At 35.1% G+C, this 16983-nt stretch overlaps 1 protein-coding gene across 1 annotated transcript in view; it reads right to left on the bottom strand.

Moving 5' to 3' along the window:
* Positions 1–872: 872 nt before the first annotated feature.
* Positions 873–16983, bottom strand: part of LOC6569413 (pneumococcal serine-rich repeat protein) — a 93361-nt gene continuing 77250 nt past the window's right edge. Inside the window, exons 9-12 of the mRNA XM_043215969.1 lie at positions 5124–5290; positions 2639–4295; positions 2093–2553; positions 873–1465 (exon numbers count right to left, since the gene is read on the bottom strand). Of these exons, the coding sequence (XP_043071904.1) occupies positions 1192–1465; positions 2093–2553; positions 2639–4295; positions 5124–5290 (2559 nt within the window). The 3' untranslated portion in view covers positions 873–1191. The remainder of the gene's footprint in view (positions 1466–2092; positions 2554–2638; positions 4296–5123; positions 5291–16983) is intronic.

Here is a 16983-nt window from a genome sequence, read left to right as displayed (position 1 = left end):
TCTGCTTTCGCTGGAATCCGCTATTTGTTTTTTTCTACAACTTCTTCGTCGTCTTCTTCTTCTGCTTTGGAACTGCCAACTTGTCTCGTCCTTTTGTCCCAGCTATGAGTTTAACTCGTTTACTTCTTGACTGCTTTTGTACGATAGTTTTTTGTATTTATTTGTTGTTGTGCTTTCGTTTAACTAAATAAGTGTAAAATTATTGTTTATAATTAGTATTTATGTATTACGCTATTAGGTAAACGGCAGATAACGGTACTTGGTGATTGTTGTATTATTAGAGAAAAAAAAACAGACTATTTTATATTGCATTTTGTTGTAGTAGTTTATAGTAAGTTGCCTTGCAGCTGCCAGAACTAATGAAATTCAATAAAACCTAACAAAATTCTTTAGGCCCCATATGTACTTGGTACTCACATATGCTTCTTAATAAAAACCCTCACTTAACCATATAATAATTGGATATATAATATACACAAAGAACAAAAAAAATCTTTTACTAATTACAATATTTATGCTTTAGTTTCAAATCTTAAACACATTCATACCCGTGCTAATAGTTGCCAATCTTTAATTTTTACACGTTGTAAGTTATGCAAAAAAAAAAAAAAAAAAAAATTGTAATATTAATAGTAATAGCAATAAAATAAGATACAATTTATAGCCTGCACACACACATTGCTCTATGGCATATCTGTGCCTGGCTTATCTGTACCTCAGCACCGTTCCTAGTATCTTCTTCTCGCTACTCGCTTCTCGCTACTCGCTTCTCGCTACTCGCTTCTCGCTACTCGCTCCTCGTTTCTTTCGCTCACATCTAATAAAATTCGAACGTTGTGACTACTAAAAAAAAAAGTAAACAAAAACATATATGATATATAAATATATGCATGTTAGACACTTGTTTTCTCATTGCGTAAATCTAATAATAATGGTAGTAAAAATAGGTCTATACATAAATTTCCACATGTTTTTCCTGTAACTTATGCCTCTTGGGTGTTTTCTCTTTTGAGTGGTGCTTCTTTCATCTTGCTTATATTCATCTTATATTGTGGTGTCTGTGTAGTGTGTGTGTGTGTGTGCGTGTGTGTGCGCGTGTGTGTGTGTGCGTGTGTGTGTGTGTGTTGTCTCTATGCTTTTGCTGCGGTTGTTAGCTTATCTGCGTAGGAGCCGCCTCCTACGCGCCTCATCTCAGCGGGGTGCGTTGTGTATGTGGGTGGTCAAATGCTTGGACAGGTAATCCGCACGGGCGAAGCACTTGCCGCAGGACTCGCAGTGGTAGGGCCGTTCCCCAGTATGGATGCGCAGGTGACGCGTCAAGTCCGACTTGCCACCAAAAGCTCGGCCGCAAAACAGACAGACGAACGGACGTTCGCCGGTGTGTTTACGCACGTGCAGCTTGAGGTTCTCCTTGGAGCGCACACACTTGCCGCAAAAGGGGCACGCGAAGCGTGAAGTTGCCGGTCTGCAATTGCAAGTCATATTCAAAAATGTATATTAATTTTTGTTTGTCTTCACATTTTCAACAACGACAAAAGAAAGAAACAATTTAGAAAGCTCGACTAGGCGATGCCCTGCATTTAATGACTGATTTGATTGATTTGCACAGTTGAATTGCGAGTCTTTTATTATTATTTATTGTATGATTTATAGTCTCTGACATCGGTTGGCTGATGCAGATAGATAGATCGATCTTTATTGTATTGGCTGCCCAAAAATATGTATATTTTATGGGGTTGCAAATGCTTCCTTCTGCCTGTTGCCCACTTTTTTGCCACTCCCCATTTTTAATGGGATACGATTTGTACTTGGCATGAATTCAGATATTATTTCTAAGCTCAAAGCATGAGCTCTTCAAAATCAATGAAATGAACAAGAAGATATATATATATATACTCAAATATATACATTAAAAAGTCGATTACAATGTGGAATGTGGAAATTCGAAGATCATCATTTGAATGCTTGACATGAAAGTGGCAACTGCAACTGGAATTATTGACTTGATTCCTCGGAAAATTTGAAGTTTGGTAAGGAAAGAATTGTGAACTAGTTCGTTCGTTGAACCAGTGAAAGCACTGGTTGCACTTACCGCTTGTCACGCTGTCGCTCAGCGGCATCGACACGCAAAAAATTGAGTATAGAAGCCTCCTGCGGATTGAGGCCCAGGAACTGCTCATTGGGTATGCGCTCCGCATTGATCAGCGATGTCAGCGAGCTGAGCGAACTGATGCCGCCACTGTTGGCAGTGCTGCCGGCTCCACTCGCTGTGGCGCTCGAATTGCAACCGGCTGCAGCTGCAGCTACAACGGCCGCAGCCGCTGCTGACGATGACGAACCTGCCGCGGCGCTGGCCATTGGCAGTGACACGTGCCCCAAATGTGGTGGCAGCTGCTGCTGCTGCTGCTGCTGCGACTGCGACTGTTGGTGATGGTGCTGATGTTGATGCTGATGTGGATGCTGATGTTGATGCTGATGTTGATGCTGGTGTTGCTGTTGATGATGATAGGAGGGATCCGTTTCCAAGTGGTGTGCGCTGTTCAACAGGCGTGACTGAAATATAAATAACCAAAATCGGTTAATCTTTACACATATATCCAAAATAATCGAAATACAAATCCAGTTTTGTGGAACTTACCCGCTTGTTTGTACTATGTATGCCGTCGGAGCTGCTAATGTTCGGCTCCGTGGCGCTGGTGGAGGCCGAAGCCGATGAATTGTTGTCATTGTAGAGCATTGTGATGCCCGCTGAATCGATAGTGTTGTCCTGCTCATGCTCCTCGCTGGTCGCATCCTGCTGCAGCTGCAGCTGCTGATGCTGATGCTGGTGCTGGTGCTGCTGCTGGTGCTGGTTGGCTGTCTCGTCGTTCTCGCGCTTCACATTGATGCGCAGATCTTCGCCCTCGTCGGCCAGCATTGGCTCCTGCGAGCTGGTCACCACGTCCTGCTCCAGCTGCTGTGCCGCACTCGCCGCTGCTGTTGCTCCACCACTTGCCAGTTGTCGTGCTGCTGCCACGCCCACACCAACGCCAACACCGACGCCGACGCCGACGCCGACGCCAATACTCTTCTTGCCATGCAGACGCTCGAGGGCATGGTTGAGGCGATGCTTCTTGAAGCTCTTCAGATAGCGGAACTGCATGCCGCAGACGTCGCAGGTGAAGAGCTTGTCGGCGGGGAGACGGGCCCGATGATTCTGCTCCTTGTGCTTGGCGTAGGCGCTGCGATAGCGATACGATTGGCCGCACTGCTCACAAATGAAGGGCTTCTCATCGCCGGGACCAATGTGCGGATGCTGCAGTGCCGCATGCTGCTCGAGCAGCCAAACGTTCGGGAAATGGGCATTGCAGACGACGCAGCGTGTCTCCTCCTCGATCGGTTCGCTGAACAGCGAGGAGCATGTGTCCGATGGACTCTTCAGCATTTGGCTGAGCTGCTGATGCTGTGCAAGGAGTGCACTACTCGGCGGCGGCGTCGACGAGGTAGACGACGAGGAGCTCTTCTCCTTGCAGCTGCTCGATGTGTCCGTGCAGCTGACGGGCGTCCCAGCGCCCGACAACAATAGCTTCGTATACTGCCGCAATCCGCTCGCATCGACGATGACACCGCCAGCACCAACTCCACCCGCTGCAGTTCCAACTCCACCCGCTGCAGATCCACTGCCCGTGCCTGGAGTGCTATTGCTGGCAGCGCGACGTCGCTGCTGCTGCTGCTGTTGCTGTTGCTGTTGGTGCTGCTGCTGCTGGGCGAGGAGCTGTTCGAGGGATTCCTTGTACAGCAATGCACTGCTGTTGGGCGTTACGACGCTCCGTTCGCTGCCCAGCTCCACAATGCTGACATCATCGCTATCGTTGGCACTGTTTCGTTTCGCCTCCGCTTGAGGCGACTCCAGTTGCGATTCTCCGACCGAAATTGTTGACGAAGTCGCCATTTGCTGGGGCGAGGGTGCATTTGTCGTTTTGCCAGCTTTCGAGTGTTGGAAAAAGTTGGTAGTGGGCGTGGCATAGCGCAGATTGAAGGCGGCAAGTGGCTGCTGCTGCTGCTGCTGCTGCGGTTGTTGTTGCTGCTGCTGTTGTGACTGTTGTTGTTGTGCTGTTGGTGGTTGCTGTGTTGTTTGTTGTTGTTGTTGTTTGTACTGTACTTCGCTGGAACGGTTCGTTGTGGACTGCGCCTGGGACTGCGATGACTTGGCCGAAAAGCCGGCACCAGTTGGCTGAAAGTCCTTGGTAAGCAGATCGCTAAGCGTGGTAAAACGGTGGGGAAAATCCTTCGGTGCGCTCAGCAATCCTCGAGTGCTGTGTGTGTGTGTGTGTGTGGAACGCAAATTACAATTACAATTATATCTAGTTGATGTTTAAACATATCTACAAACGTATCTATGGTCATTTATCGAAGGACAAACAATTCAAATTTCTCTCTCACATTTTAAGATGTGCGCATATCGCAGAGGATCAAGTAAAGGACATGGCAACTGTTGGGAGCAGCTGTATTGAGTGCGACCAGTACTTTGATATGCGTCTCAACATCACTGTGTGGAAGCTAATCAGGATCAGGTAATCTATCTGCGAATTGTGAAACGCATTTGTAATTCTTTGTTGCTTCTTCTTAATCAGGGTCATCATTTTGAATGTAGGTCCTCGAGTACCAGGCGCAGTTCAAGTTTGCTTTATTTGATCAATAACTGCCTCACTCTCTGGAATATCGATTCAATTCAATTTCCGATGGCCATAGCTGCCACAATTTCAATGCAGAAGTTTCTAATTAAAACATGCTGAGTTTCATCAAGATCGGACAAGAAACATCCAAGTTCTCCTGATTTGCTATTAAGTATACGCATTAAGTATACGCATTAAGTATACGCATTAAGTATACGCATTAAGTATACGCATTAAGTATACGCATTTACACGGCTACTTCAAAGTTCTATCAAGCAAAAGAGTATCAGAATCTGACTATCAATTTATCATATATATATTCTGTACGAAGTAGCCACTTCTCGATCGCTCTGGATCCGATCGAACTAATCGATTTTCCTATCGATATATTGATGGTGCTTCGTGCTTGGAAATGATCGCAGATATGTGTGTAAATATTATATTTGTGTGGGGAATGTGAATGCTTACCGCAATGCTTCTTCGGCCAGCCAGGTCTGGTGGTGCAGCAGGCTCAGTATTCTGGACGGATCAATGTCGAAAAGGCTCAAACCGAGTGGCGTAAATGGAAACGCAAAGGGGGTGGGGCATCGGCTGGCGGCCATTGCGCTCATCGGGGAGCCAAAGTTGCGCAGCAGCTGCGAAACAAATCAGTTATATATATATGTACACATACGCATATATATATTGGTATATATATGTATATATGTAGTTATGTAGATTTTCATTAAATAAACTATTAACACTATAATTGGTTGGGGTTGGGGGTGGGAGGAGGGTCTAGTCAATTGCTGCTATGTTGCTGAGTAGACTACTTGAGGGTTGGGCGTGTTTGGGCTCGCTGTGTGTATGTGTATGTGTGTGCGTGTGTGTGTGTGTGTGTGTGTGTATGTATGTGTAGCAAAAAGGCCAGGAGTCAGAAATGAAAAAGCTTATAGCGAATATAGCCAAAGTAAAGCCTCAATCTGAACATGCAATGCGCTATTTACATACTCTTAACTCTATACTCTATATATATATATAGATATGTATATATATCGACAAGCAAATTAGCAAATCAAAACATTGAACATTATGTAGTCACTACTACTAACTTAGTAGCTGCTTAGCTGCTGCTGCAGACGTTGCCCTGTCGGTTTGCCAGGAAGTACTTACGTAAGCGTTGCCAGGCTGTCGGAGACTCTTGCGTGTTTCACTTGAAAAATGTAAAAGTAGGTTAAACCTACTTATTAAGTTAAGATATCTGGCTGCAAAACGTTTTATGCAGCTTAAAATGATAGTTTCATTGATGGAATGGTATTTAAAAATATTTAAGTTCGTTGTGAAATTTCAGTGCCGTCAACAAAACTTAACGTAAAATTTGTTGGCTTAATTTTATAGATTCGAAATATGAACTGCATATTTGAAATCTAAACATATTTAGTAACGCAATTGCAATTAAATTAAATTATGGACTTAAATAAATACTCAGTGGTGCCCAATAAAAAACAGGTACTCATTATTTTCAGTAGTTTTATTTATATAGAATTTACTTTCCTTTTTTCATCTTGTTTTGGTTTTTGTTGTTTTTTTGTTTTGTTTTTTAATTTTTATTTGTTGTTCATCTGTTGTTGTTCTGTTGTGTTTCATTCATTTATCTTTCCCTTTCTTTCTTTGCTTTTGTTTATTTATTTGTTAGTTTGTTTTGTATTGTTATTTTTTATCTCGCTCATATTCTTTGTTTTTTTTAGTTAATGTTTCTGTTTTGGTTTCTTCTTTTATAAACGGCTACACTTTCATCAACTATAAATTGCGGTGTCTATGCATGTCTATATAGATAGCTGGCTATATGCATGACCATATATGATATCATATATAATATCATCTATCATATCATGTATGTGTAATCTGAAGGTCCTCCTGGGTTAGCCTTCTTACTTAGTGCTGTCTAGCCTGCTCTTCATCTTCATCCTCATCTGCATCATCATCATCATCATCATCATCATCATCATCTTCTTTTAATATACTTGAAGTTAATTTGGTTTAGTGTGTGTGTTTCATTTCTGATCCTAAGTAACTCTTGGATAGCCTTTGCCTCATTTGTGGTGTACTATGGAATTTTAAGGATTCACAAACCAATTTTTGCTTCTGGGAGCATTCTGTTAACTGTGTGTGTGGTGTGGTGTGTGTGTGTGTTTGTAAGGTGTGTGTTTCTGATCTGTGTGTGTATTTTGGGTTTCTTCGTATTGTTTTTTTTGTTTTTGGTTTTTTTTTTTATAAACTATGATATGCCTTGCTTTGCTTAAATATTTTGTTTATAAACTTTTTAGCTTTTTATTTAATAATTTTATATAAATTTTGTTTGCCTTTGGGGTTTCGCCTAAAATATGTTTAATTTACCACTTTGTTTGTGTTTGCGTGTGTGTGTGTGTGTGTGTCTGTATAGGTATGTGAGTTATTGAGATGTTCATCTAAAATATTTGTTGTTGCTTGTTTTGCGTCTATTTGTTGGTGCCTGATATAAGCTGCTCTTTTTTATTTATTCGTTATTCGTTATTCATTATTCATTATTATTAATTCATTACGAGTACTTGACTTGTTTCCATTATTCAGCATTGGACAACTCGAAAATGAGTTGGCTATAAATGTTGCTCAGTGCTTTTAGTTGGTTTTTAGGTTTACGTTTTACATTCGACTTGTTTCGACTACGAAAAAAATATATATCTATATATATATATATAGGTATGTAGGTATATATGTATATGTATATATATATAGACTTTTTAACCTTCGACTTCTGTGTGTGTGTGTGTGTGTTGGTTGGTTGGTTGTTCGCCTGCTCTCATCATAAACTGAGAATTGCATTTATATTTGCTCATATTTATTATTTAAATCAAGCTCAAGCTCTTTTTAGCTGGCATTTTAACCAGATATAATTGTTATACAAATCTAACAAATATATTAGAAATATAGAATGAAATTGTCTGAGAAAGCTCAAACATTCACAATTCGCTTTCGGTGCAATTTCGCCCAGCGAAATGGCGGAGAAATCAATTTCAGCGAGTAAAACTGACGAGTTAATTGCTCAATCATCTCCGAGATGCTCTCAAAAAAAGAAAACAACCAAAAAGCTGCCAGGAAGCGAATGCTAATGATGTGTTTGAGTGTGAGTGTGAATGTGAGTGTAAGAAATGAGTGAAACATGCGTTAATTTAATGATCGGTTTCATTTTATCAATTTATTTGCGAAAAAAATTATGAACTTTAAATATATATGTATATATACGTATATATATATATATACATATATAAATAAATATATATATATATATGTATATATATATATATGATTATTTAGCTTAGATAAACTATGAAATGGAACTTAAATTGCAGTTAATATTTTAAGTACTCTTCATTTATATGTATTTCAAAAAGTGTATGTTTTTCAACTTGCTGTCAGCTAAATAAATAAGTTTTTAGTATTTTATGGGTGTTTTTGTTGCCTGTTGAACGCTTACAAAATAATATCAATAATGCCTATGCTTGTATGTATATGTATATGTATGTATATGTGTATATGTATACGTTATCATTAAGACAAACACAACTTAACTTAACTTAAGAAATTATGAAAATGAATTTAGTCACGCGCCTCTTAAATAATGTGTGTGTGTGTTTTTTTAAGCTTTTTTATAAATGTTTTCTTTTGTTAATTGTTTATTTTTGTTTTGTTTTTTTTTTGTTTCTGTTTCTGTTTCTGTTGTGTCAAGTAGTGTCGCCGCTGCTGCTGCTGCTGTTGTGTGTGTGTGTGTGTGTGTGTGTGTGTGTGAGTGTGTATCTGCTTATGTTAAAATAATTGTTGTATTTTAAATTGTTGCTCTTCCTGTCTCTTTATAGTTAGTTAATCATAATTTATAAATATGCATGTATGTCTATATTGTTAGGAACATATTGACGTAATTATAACGTATTGCAGCTATTTTTGTTGTTGTTGTTTTGATTTTGCTTGTTTTGTTGGTTTTTGGTTGCCACCTCTTCAACAGCTGGGGGAAAACAATTCGTCGTTTTGCTCTCCATTTCCATATCAAAGCTCAACTCAAAGCAACTGGCAATCCTAAGCAGCCTCTTGATACTCTACTTATGTATCTACTTGATAAAAAAAAAAACACTTATCTTCACCTCAAGCGCACAAAGCCAGGTGGTTTGTGCGCCTTTTGCAAACTGCCAAACAATTATTTTGATGAGCTGCTTGAGCTGCCTCAAAAGTCAATATACTATGTAAGTATGTGTGTGTGTGTGTCTCTGTGTGTGTGTGTGTGTGTGTGTGTGTGGTGATTTATTTGATTCGTACGATGTTTAATTGCTTAACGTTAAAGATTAAAAAAAATATATATAAATATATATATAATGTATATGTATATATTGAAAAAAATTAAATTGGAATAAACAAAAATTAAGATGAGCCTCATAGGAAACGTAAAATTTCAACCGTAGTTAACTAAAACTATTATTTCGCTATGTATTTATTTATTATTATAATGTATTAGTGAATGTAATCCTCAACTGTCGGTTGTCGGTTGTCGGTTGTCTGTTGTGTAAATATTTGCTTTAATTTTATTTTATTATATTTATTTTTACTCGTTTTTTGGATGCGGCAAAATTTGCTAAATTAAATTTAAGCGCAATGGAAATGAATCTTAATCAATGTTTTTAGAAAACATATTTTAAATTTGTTAACATATTTATATGTATAAAAATTAAACTAAAAACTATTGTTATATATCATTGTGTGTGTGTGTGTGTGTGTGTGTGTGAGTGTGTGAGTGTGTGTATGACTGACTGCCAAGCATAAATAAAAACATTTGCACTGAAATTGAACTAAGCAACCACAAAATTTGTTTTCTCCTTTCTGAATAGTTGTTATTTCTTGTTTTTTTTGTTTGTTTTTGTTTTGTCTTTTTCATTTTGGTTTTGGGAAGGTTAAAAAATTGCTTTTTTTGTTTTTGTTTGTGCATAAAGTTTGTTCGCTTTTCATGATGTCTCTTAAATTGTATATAAAGTATTTTTTGTTAGATTTTAGTATTTTCTTTGTTTTCTTTTCTTTTCTTTTCTTTTTTTTTTTTGGTTTTAATATGTATTTGTTGTTGTTGTATTGTTGTGGCTGTGAAAATATTTGCGCTCTATAAACTAATATATTTCTAAATAATTTTGTAATTTTGTTTGGTTTTTTTTCTTCAGTTATTCTTTTCTTTTGTTTTTGTTTTGTTTTAAATATTTTGTGTGGATATGCAAAACTACTTTGTTGTTTGTTTGTGTTTTTGTTGTTGTTGTTGTTGTTCTTGTGTACCTACTTTTGTTGTTGTTCTTGTTGTTGTTGTTGATTTGGTTGTAAGATTGAAATATAGCTAATGCTAGTTCTTCTTCTTATATTTCTCTCTTTCTCTTGTCGTTTGTTTCTTAATAATTATATTTTGTTTGCCGTGTGTTGAGTTTGCTTACAAACCTCACTTCCATCGGCATACAAATGCTTGTGTGTGAGTGTCTATGTATATAGTATGTATATATATTTAAATATATATATATAAATATATATATATATATATATATATATATTTATATATGTGATTCAATGCTCACTAAAAAAATAACTATTAAAAAAAACTGCAATTCTGTTGACTTCTATTTGTCTTTTCTTTGTTTTTTTTGTTGTTTTTTTGTTTGGCTTTACCATATTGTTGGTGTTTTTTATATCTGCTTATGCTTTTTATAAAATATTACTTTAGTATGTATAATATGTATTGTATATTTTTATATATATATACACACATATATATATATATATGCATATATATAATTTATATATATTTAGATATATATATATATATGTAGATTCTTGTTTTTTAAAGGGGAGTAGGCACTACAGTGTTGTTTTTTTTTCATTTACTTTTTCTCTTTGCTTGTCTTATGGATTACGTTTTTTTTTGTTATTCATTACCAAAAAAGGTGGCAATCGTTTACTTTCTCTCAAAATAAGCTTACAACCCTTATTTGTTGCTTGTCATTTAAGTATTTAAGTATATTATCAACTCAATTTTCACCACCCTAAACGTGTGTACATGTCTCTATATATATATATATGAGAGGGTTTCCTAGGCATATATATACACCGATGCTTTTCCGCGTCTGTTGGAGTTGAGCAGAATGCCAAAAACGTCACATACCTGCCCAGCTTTTTTTTTCTCGAATGTCCTGCTGTCTACTTGTAAATACGTACAGACCATGTAAGTATGTGTGCCTCCAGCTGTATCTGTATCTGTATCTGTATCTCATCAATCTGTATCTGCATCTGTATCTGTATCAGCATTTGCATCTGTGTTGTTTAATTGTATTTGTATACGATGTAACTCAGTTTAGTGTATAAAAAGTTCTTATGTACTATGTATGTATGGATGTATGTATGGATGTATGTGTGTATGTATGTATGGGTGGATGTGTGTATGTGTGTATATATGTATGTATATAGTTACTCGTATGTAGGCATTCAAAAATTGGTTCTATGCTGTCAGTTTTGCTCGTGTTTGGTAAGTAATTCGTTTACAGTTTTACAGTTGAAGTTGAAATGTCTTCCAGCATCAAATAATGGATCCTAGACACCATGCTAACTAAGTATATTTAAGTATATTTGTTTGTATTTACATGCATTCCATATCGGAGCTATATGTATATGTATATAGATTATGTGTGTGTATATATTTACCAAAATGGCTTCAATTTTCAGCATGTTTGCATTATTGACAAACGAAAACAAATTCCTTACAATTTTCTATAGATTTCCTCAAGTTTACAAGTCTGCTATATACAGTTCTATATATATATTATGTATGTGTGTGTGTGTGTGTGTGTGTTTGTGTGTGTGGCTTACGGAGTGATATAGTTCACATTGAAGATAACCAATTTAATTAGCTCGCAAATTGGAACTAATTCCAATATTGTACTGATTTAACGAGAACAGAAAAAAAATACGATTTCTGTTTAAGTTTAGTGTGTGTTTGGTACTATTTATTGGGTTTATATACAGTTATTTCGAATTATTAGCTTGGCACTCAAACATATTTAGTTAGTTATAGGGTTGTTCATTATTGTATCGTTTGTTATATACGCCGATGAAACCAATGTCGGATTTATTGTGTTTCACTTTATAGTTGGTTAGCTGCTTTAAATGTTGATCTATTTATCTGTTATCTGTTACATGTTATCGGTTATCTGATGCTTTGTTATCGGTTATCGGTTATCTGTTATCGGTTTTGCTGATTTGCATCGCTGCTCACAGGCTGTTAACGGTTCTTATCAGTTTATCAGTTTATCAGTTAGCTGAGTTTCCTACAAGTTTCGCTTATACAAAAGTAACGAAAAACGAACACAAAAAGGCATATTTTTAAACAAGTAAATCTCCACATTTCGCTTCAATGCTACCTCAATTACTTTACTTTACTTTACTTTAATAATTAGTTAAACTGGAAATGAAATGAACAAAATAGAAAAACAAACAGAAATAGGTACGTCTGTTTGTATGTATGAGTGTGTGTAAGTATCTAGATACGGGGACAAAACAAATGAATCCACATTTATCATCGATTGTGCATCGATATAAATCGATCGACGCGCATGTATGCAATTGTGGCTATTATTTATCGGTCAAGGTTCTATGTAATGTTTCACATATGTTTGTAAGTCTTAAATTATTTGTATTGTAGGTGATTATGTATGTGAATGTGTAGATGAAGGCATTCTGTCAACAGGGTACATTTGTGTTACTATTTTGTTTTCTTTTGTTTGTTGTTTGTTGTTTGGTTGTATTACGATAATATTGATGATACCCTTGCAGGCTCTCAATTTGAATTTTGGTTGCGATAATTGGTTGAAATTGGAGTGAGATGGGAGCGATCTTGAAATAAGAAATCTGCCGCAAGGGTATCTAAAGTTCGGCATGCCGAAAATATTAGTTAAGTTTATTTTGAATCACTTCGGTGCTACAGTTGTTTGTCTCTCAGTGCAGTGTTTGCAACTAGTTGCTGCGAACTAGTTCCGTTGATTGGCTTTGCAAGCTAGCTGTTGAGCTGGTTTATTTGAACTATTTATTTATGTATGTAATGTAATATGTAATATGTACTATGTAATATGTACTATGTAATATGGAATATGTACTATGTAATATGTAATGTAATCTGTTATTGGATCAATTGATATGCGCATTCGAATTTCTACTCAATTCCCTGCAGTAAGTTGTATTTCAGTTTATTGTCTTACAAAATTGAACTATGGGCAGTTTAACTGTTGGAACTAGTTCACTGAACTGCACTGAACATCAGTTTAACTGTCGCACATTGTCATGAGCAAAAAGAAAAATAAAATAAATTGAAAAAAAATTAATTAATTAACTGGATTTGATTTGATTTGATTAAATTACACGCTACGACTGTAAAGAAGGCATTTGGTTGGGATTCATTTATGTTGGTAAAAACCAAGAGATAAGTATTGTTAACGGCTCATTTATATGTATATGTATATGTAATTAAGGGAGCACTATTATCATATTTGGGTTTCGTTTTGAACTATTTTTGTTTGCTTGCTTTTGTGTTTGTTCTCGTTCTCGTTCTCGCGGCAATAATGAAACAAACTTGCATTAATCAAACGAAATCACATACGTTGTAATTGTATTTTGTAACTGTAATTGCAATTTGTAACTTGTATTTGTACTTGTACTTGTATTTGTACTTGTACTTGTAATTGTAATGGTAATTCTATAATTAATAAGGTATCAAGTACTTAAGAGTTCACTTCTGGGTCATTTATAGTCTTTCCTTTGATGTGTTTAGGTATTCCATATTTTTTTCCCCTTTTTATATTATCTCTCTTTATGTCATTGTTATGATATGATTGTGTATATAAGTTAGATACATTATATAATTACGTGTTTCGTTATTAATTGATAATTGTTGTTTATTTAGTTTGTATAATTGAATTATATAGTTGATTTGTTGTTGTTGTTCTTCTTCTTCTTCTTGTTGTTTTTGGTACGGTAAAAAAATATGCATTAATTTAAAAAAATAGTTATTAATATACATATGTAAGTATGCATTTTAAAAGCATTTTGCAGCCATCTTTTATTATTATTGTTTTTTTGTTGTTTTGTTTGGTTTTTGTTGTATTTTTTAACTATTTTACTTTACAAAGGGTTTGGAACGCTTTGTTACGGTATTTGTTGTTAATATTGGTACTATTGTTGCTTGTTGGTTGTTCTTGTTGTTGTTGCTGTTGTTATTGTTCTTGTAGTTGTTGTATATGTGTGTATATGTGTCTTTATGTATATAGATATATGTATGTATATATGCATATATATAAATATTGCTTGTTGTTGTTGCTGTTCTTGTTGTTACTGTTGCTGTTGCTGTTTAGTTATATTGTTATATTGTATTGGAAGAATCTGTGTTTACCCTGAGCACTTTTCTGCTAGACAAAAACTCAAAAGAAATTTACAAAAAAAAAAAAACAAACAAACAAAAACTGAATAAAAACATTTAACATTTGTTGCTTTTCAGTAAAATGTTAAACTTCTTATTTTTTTTCTCTGTATTTAGTATTTATGTTTGTGTGTGTACGAATTGTTTTTGTTGTTGTTCTGCTGTTGAAAATGAAACCAAAAATAAAATTGTACGCTAAAATTGTATGCCGAAAGTAGTTTAGAAATGTTGTTGTTGTTGCTGTTGTTTTTTTTGTTAAACTTGCTTTTTTTTTTATCCGAAACTTGTATTTTGGTTTTTGAGTGTTGAAGTTGGTTTTTTGAATTTGATTTTGGGTTTGTTTTTTATTTTGAATTTCGTATTATATCTCGTTTTCTTTCTTTTAGTAATTTTCGTCGTTTTTTTCTTAATTTTCTTTTCATTCTTTGTTTTGTTTTGTTTGTTGTTTTTGGTTTTGATTATTCGAAAAAGTTAATTGTTGTGTGCCAAAGCTTTTGGTTTAGATATCATCAAGTTGTTGACAAAAATGTTCTCAATTTTGGTATTGTTTTTGTTTCTTGTTTTTTTTTTGTTGTTGCGAACTCGAAACAAATAATTAAGTTCGTAATGTAAGCATTACGAATAGATTGTATGGGCTAGTTATATGTATGTATGTATGTATGTATGTATATTTGTATGTATGTATGCATGTGTGTGTGTGTGTGTGTGCATGTATTGATGCATTTATTTATATAAATTCGACTTGTATGCAAATCTAGCGTAATTGTTTCTTTCCAATTCCCAATCGGGCTTCGTTACGTTACGTAACGTAACGTAACGTTACATTTACGTCAACGTCTACGTCACTTTTCGAATTCAGTTTATTTGTGAAACGAGTTTGGGTATACATGTGTGTGTGTGTGTGTCTGTGTGTGTGTGTGCTTGTTGTCAGGTCGATCTCACTAGAATTTGATTCTACCACTTTGCTGTACAAATGTATAATTAGCATGCTTAGCTTCGATTTGCTATATATGCTGTATAGTAGTACATACATATCATATGTTTGTATGTGTGTGTGTGTGTGTGTGTGTGTGTGTGTGGGTGTGTGTATGCATTTTGTTTTATATATAGATTCATATATAAATAACTTGCTTTGCTTACTTCTGGCTACTCGAAATATATTATTATTGTATGTATTGTATATGTATATATATATATATATATATGTATATATATATTTATATATATATATAACTACTTCTGTATATATATCTTTTAAATTCCTGTTTCCTTTAAAATGCATTTTTGCAGTACGCCTAATGATATTCTTCATTTTTATTTCCTCCATTTGCAGTGTATGTAAGTGTGTGTGTGTGTGTGTGTGTGAGGCTATGTGTGTGTGTGTAGCGAGTGTTTTTTGTATTTTCTATATTAAGTTGTAGTTTTGTTTTTGTTGTTGTTGTTGTTGTAGTATTGCCTCTACTGCTTGTGCTGCCTGTGCTGATAAGCTGATAACTAAGGAAACTGATAAGCACTCAAACCAAACTGAAGCTGACTTGCAACTTCTGCCTTCTGCCTTCTGCCTTCTGCCTTCTGCTCCTTATTCTCCACTCCACACTGTGCCACAAAACTTAGATTTACGTACAAACTCATATACCAGCCATACATACAGAGCTATGTATGTGTTTGTATATCTAATTTGTGTCTAATTTTGTTGAAAATAGTCGACGCGTGCACTCTTCTTCTTCTTCTTACTTCCTATTTTCCATTTTCTTTTTCGATTTGTTTTAAGTTTTTCATTTTCTTGTTATTGGTGCGTTATAGTGTGAACTATGCGCCTTAAATATTCCAAACAATTGATGAAAAGTCATTGTATTTAATTCTCATTTAAATAGTTTTGGTTTTTTTGTTTTTCGTTTTTTTGTTTTTTTGGTTTTTTGTTTTTTGTTTTTGTTTTTGTTTTTAAAGCGCTCTACGTTTTTATTTTGTTTTTGTTTTGCCTAAAAAGTGTTTTCGATAAAATTTTGACTAAAAATTTGTATTAGCAAGTACTAATTGAAGCCGAGCCGAACCGACTTCGCATAGATACATAGATATATAAAGTGTCTACATCAAACCTGGCAACATCGAAAAGGAAAAAAACGTAATTATAAAACAAGCAAATCAAATACGAGAAAGAAATAATAAATTAAAAAAAAACAAGCAAACAAACATAAACGACAATTAAATCAACTGAATAACTGTAGTTTTTTGTTGTGGCTGCAGCTTCGTGGTATGTGTGTGTGTGTGTGTTGTGTGTTGTGTGTGTGTTTCTATTTTGTAAATTTATAGTTTGTAATTGTATATTTCGCTATTTTTTTCGATTTTTCGATTTTTTGTTTTTTTTTTTGTCTTTGTTTTTTTTTTATTTTGTTGTTGCTTTTGTCAAGGAACTTGTTGAAATGTTTTCGAATGGCGTCTTGAAATAAACAAGTAAACAAAACATTGAATATAAGGCCCACGGTGCGGGGCATGGGGCGCGCGCGCGGGGAACCAAAGTAAGGAACTTTTTGATCACAACTTAAAGGCTACAAAAACTGATACAAACTTAGGCGCTAAACTTACAGAAATTAAGAAATACATATATAAATATATATATATGTGTTGTTTTTTAAATGAAATTATATAAAAAATATATAAAGAACAATGCGTATGTATTTAAATGTATGTATGTATGAAATCAATGATGTAATCAAAATGTAACACAATGAATTTAAATGATATGCGAAAAATGAACCAAACGAAATATTATTAACCCAAAAACGTCATTTAAATTTGTTTTACTTGAACTTTTTTGTTTTGTTTTTTTTTTTT

This window comes from Drosophila grimshawi, unplaced genomic scaffold, assembly GCF_018153295.1.
Source record: "Drosophila grimshawi isolate 15287-2541.00 unplaced genomic scaffold, ASM1815329v1 contig_848, whole genome shotgun sequence".
NCBI lineage: Eukaryota > Metazoa > Arthropoda > Insecta > Diptera > Drosophilidae > Drosophila > Drosophila grimshawi.
The sequence above is the reverse complement of the archived record's forward strand: the minus strand, read 5'-3'. Positions and strand labels throughout refer to the sequence as shown.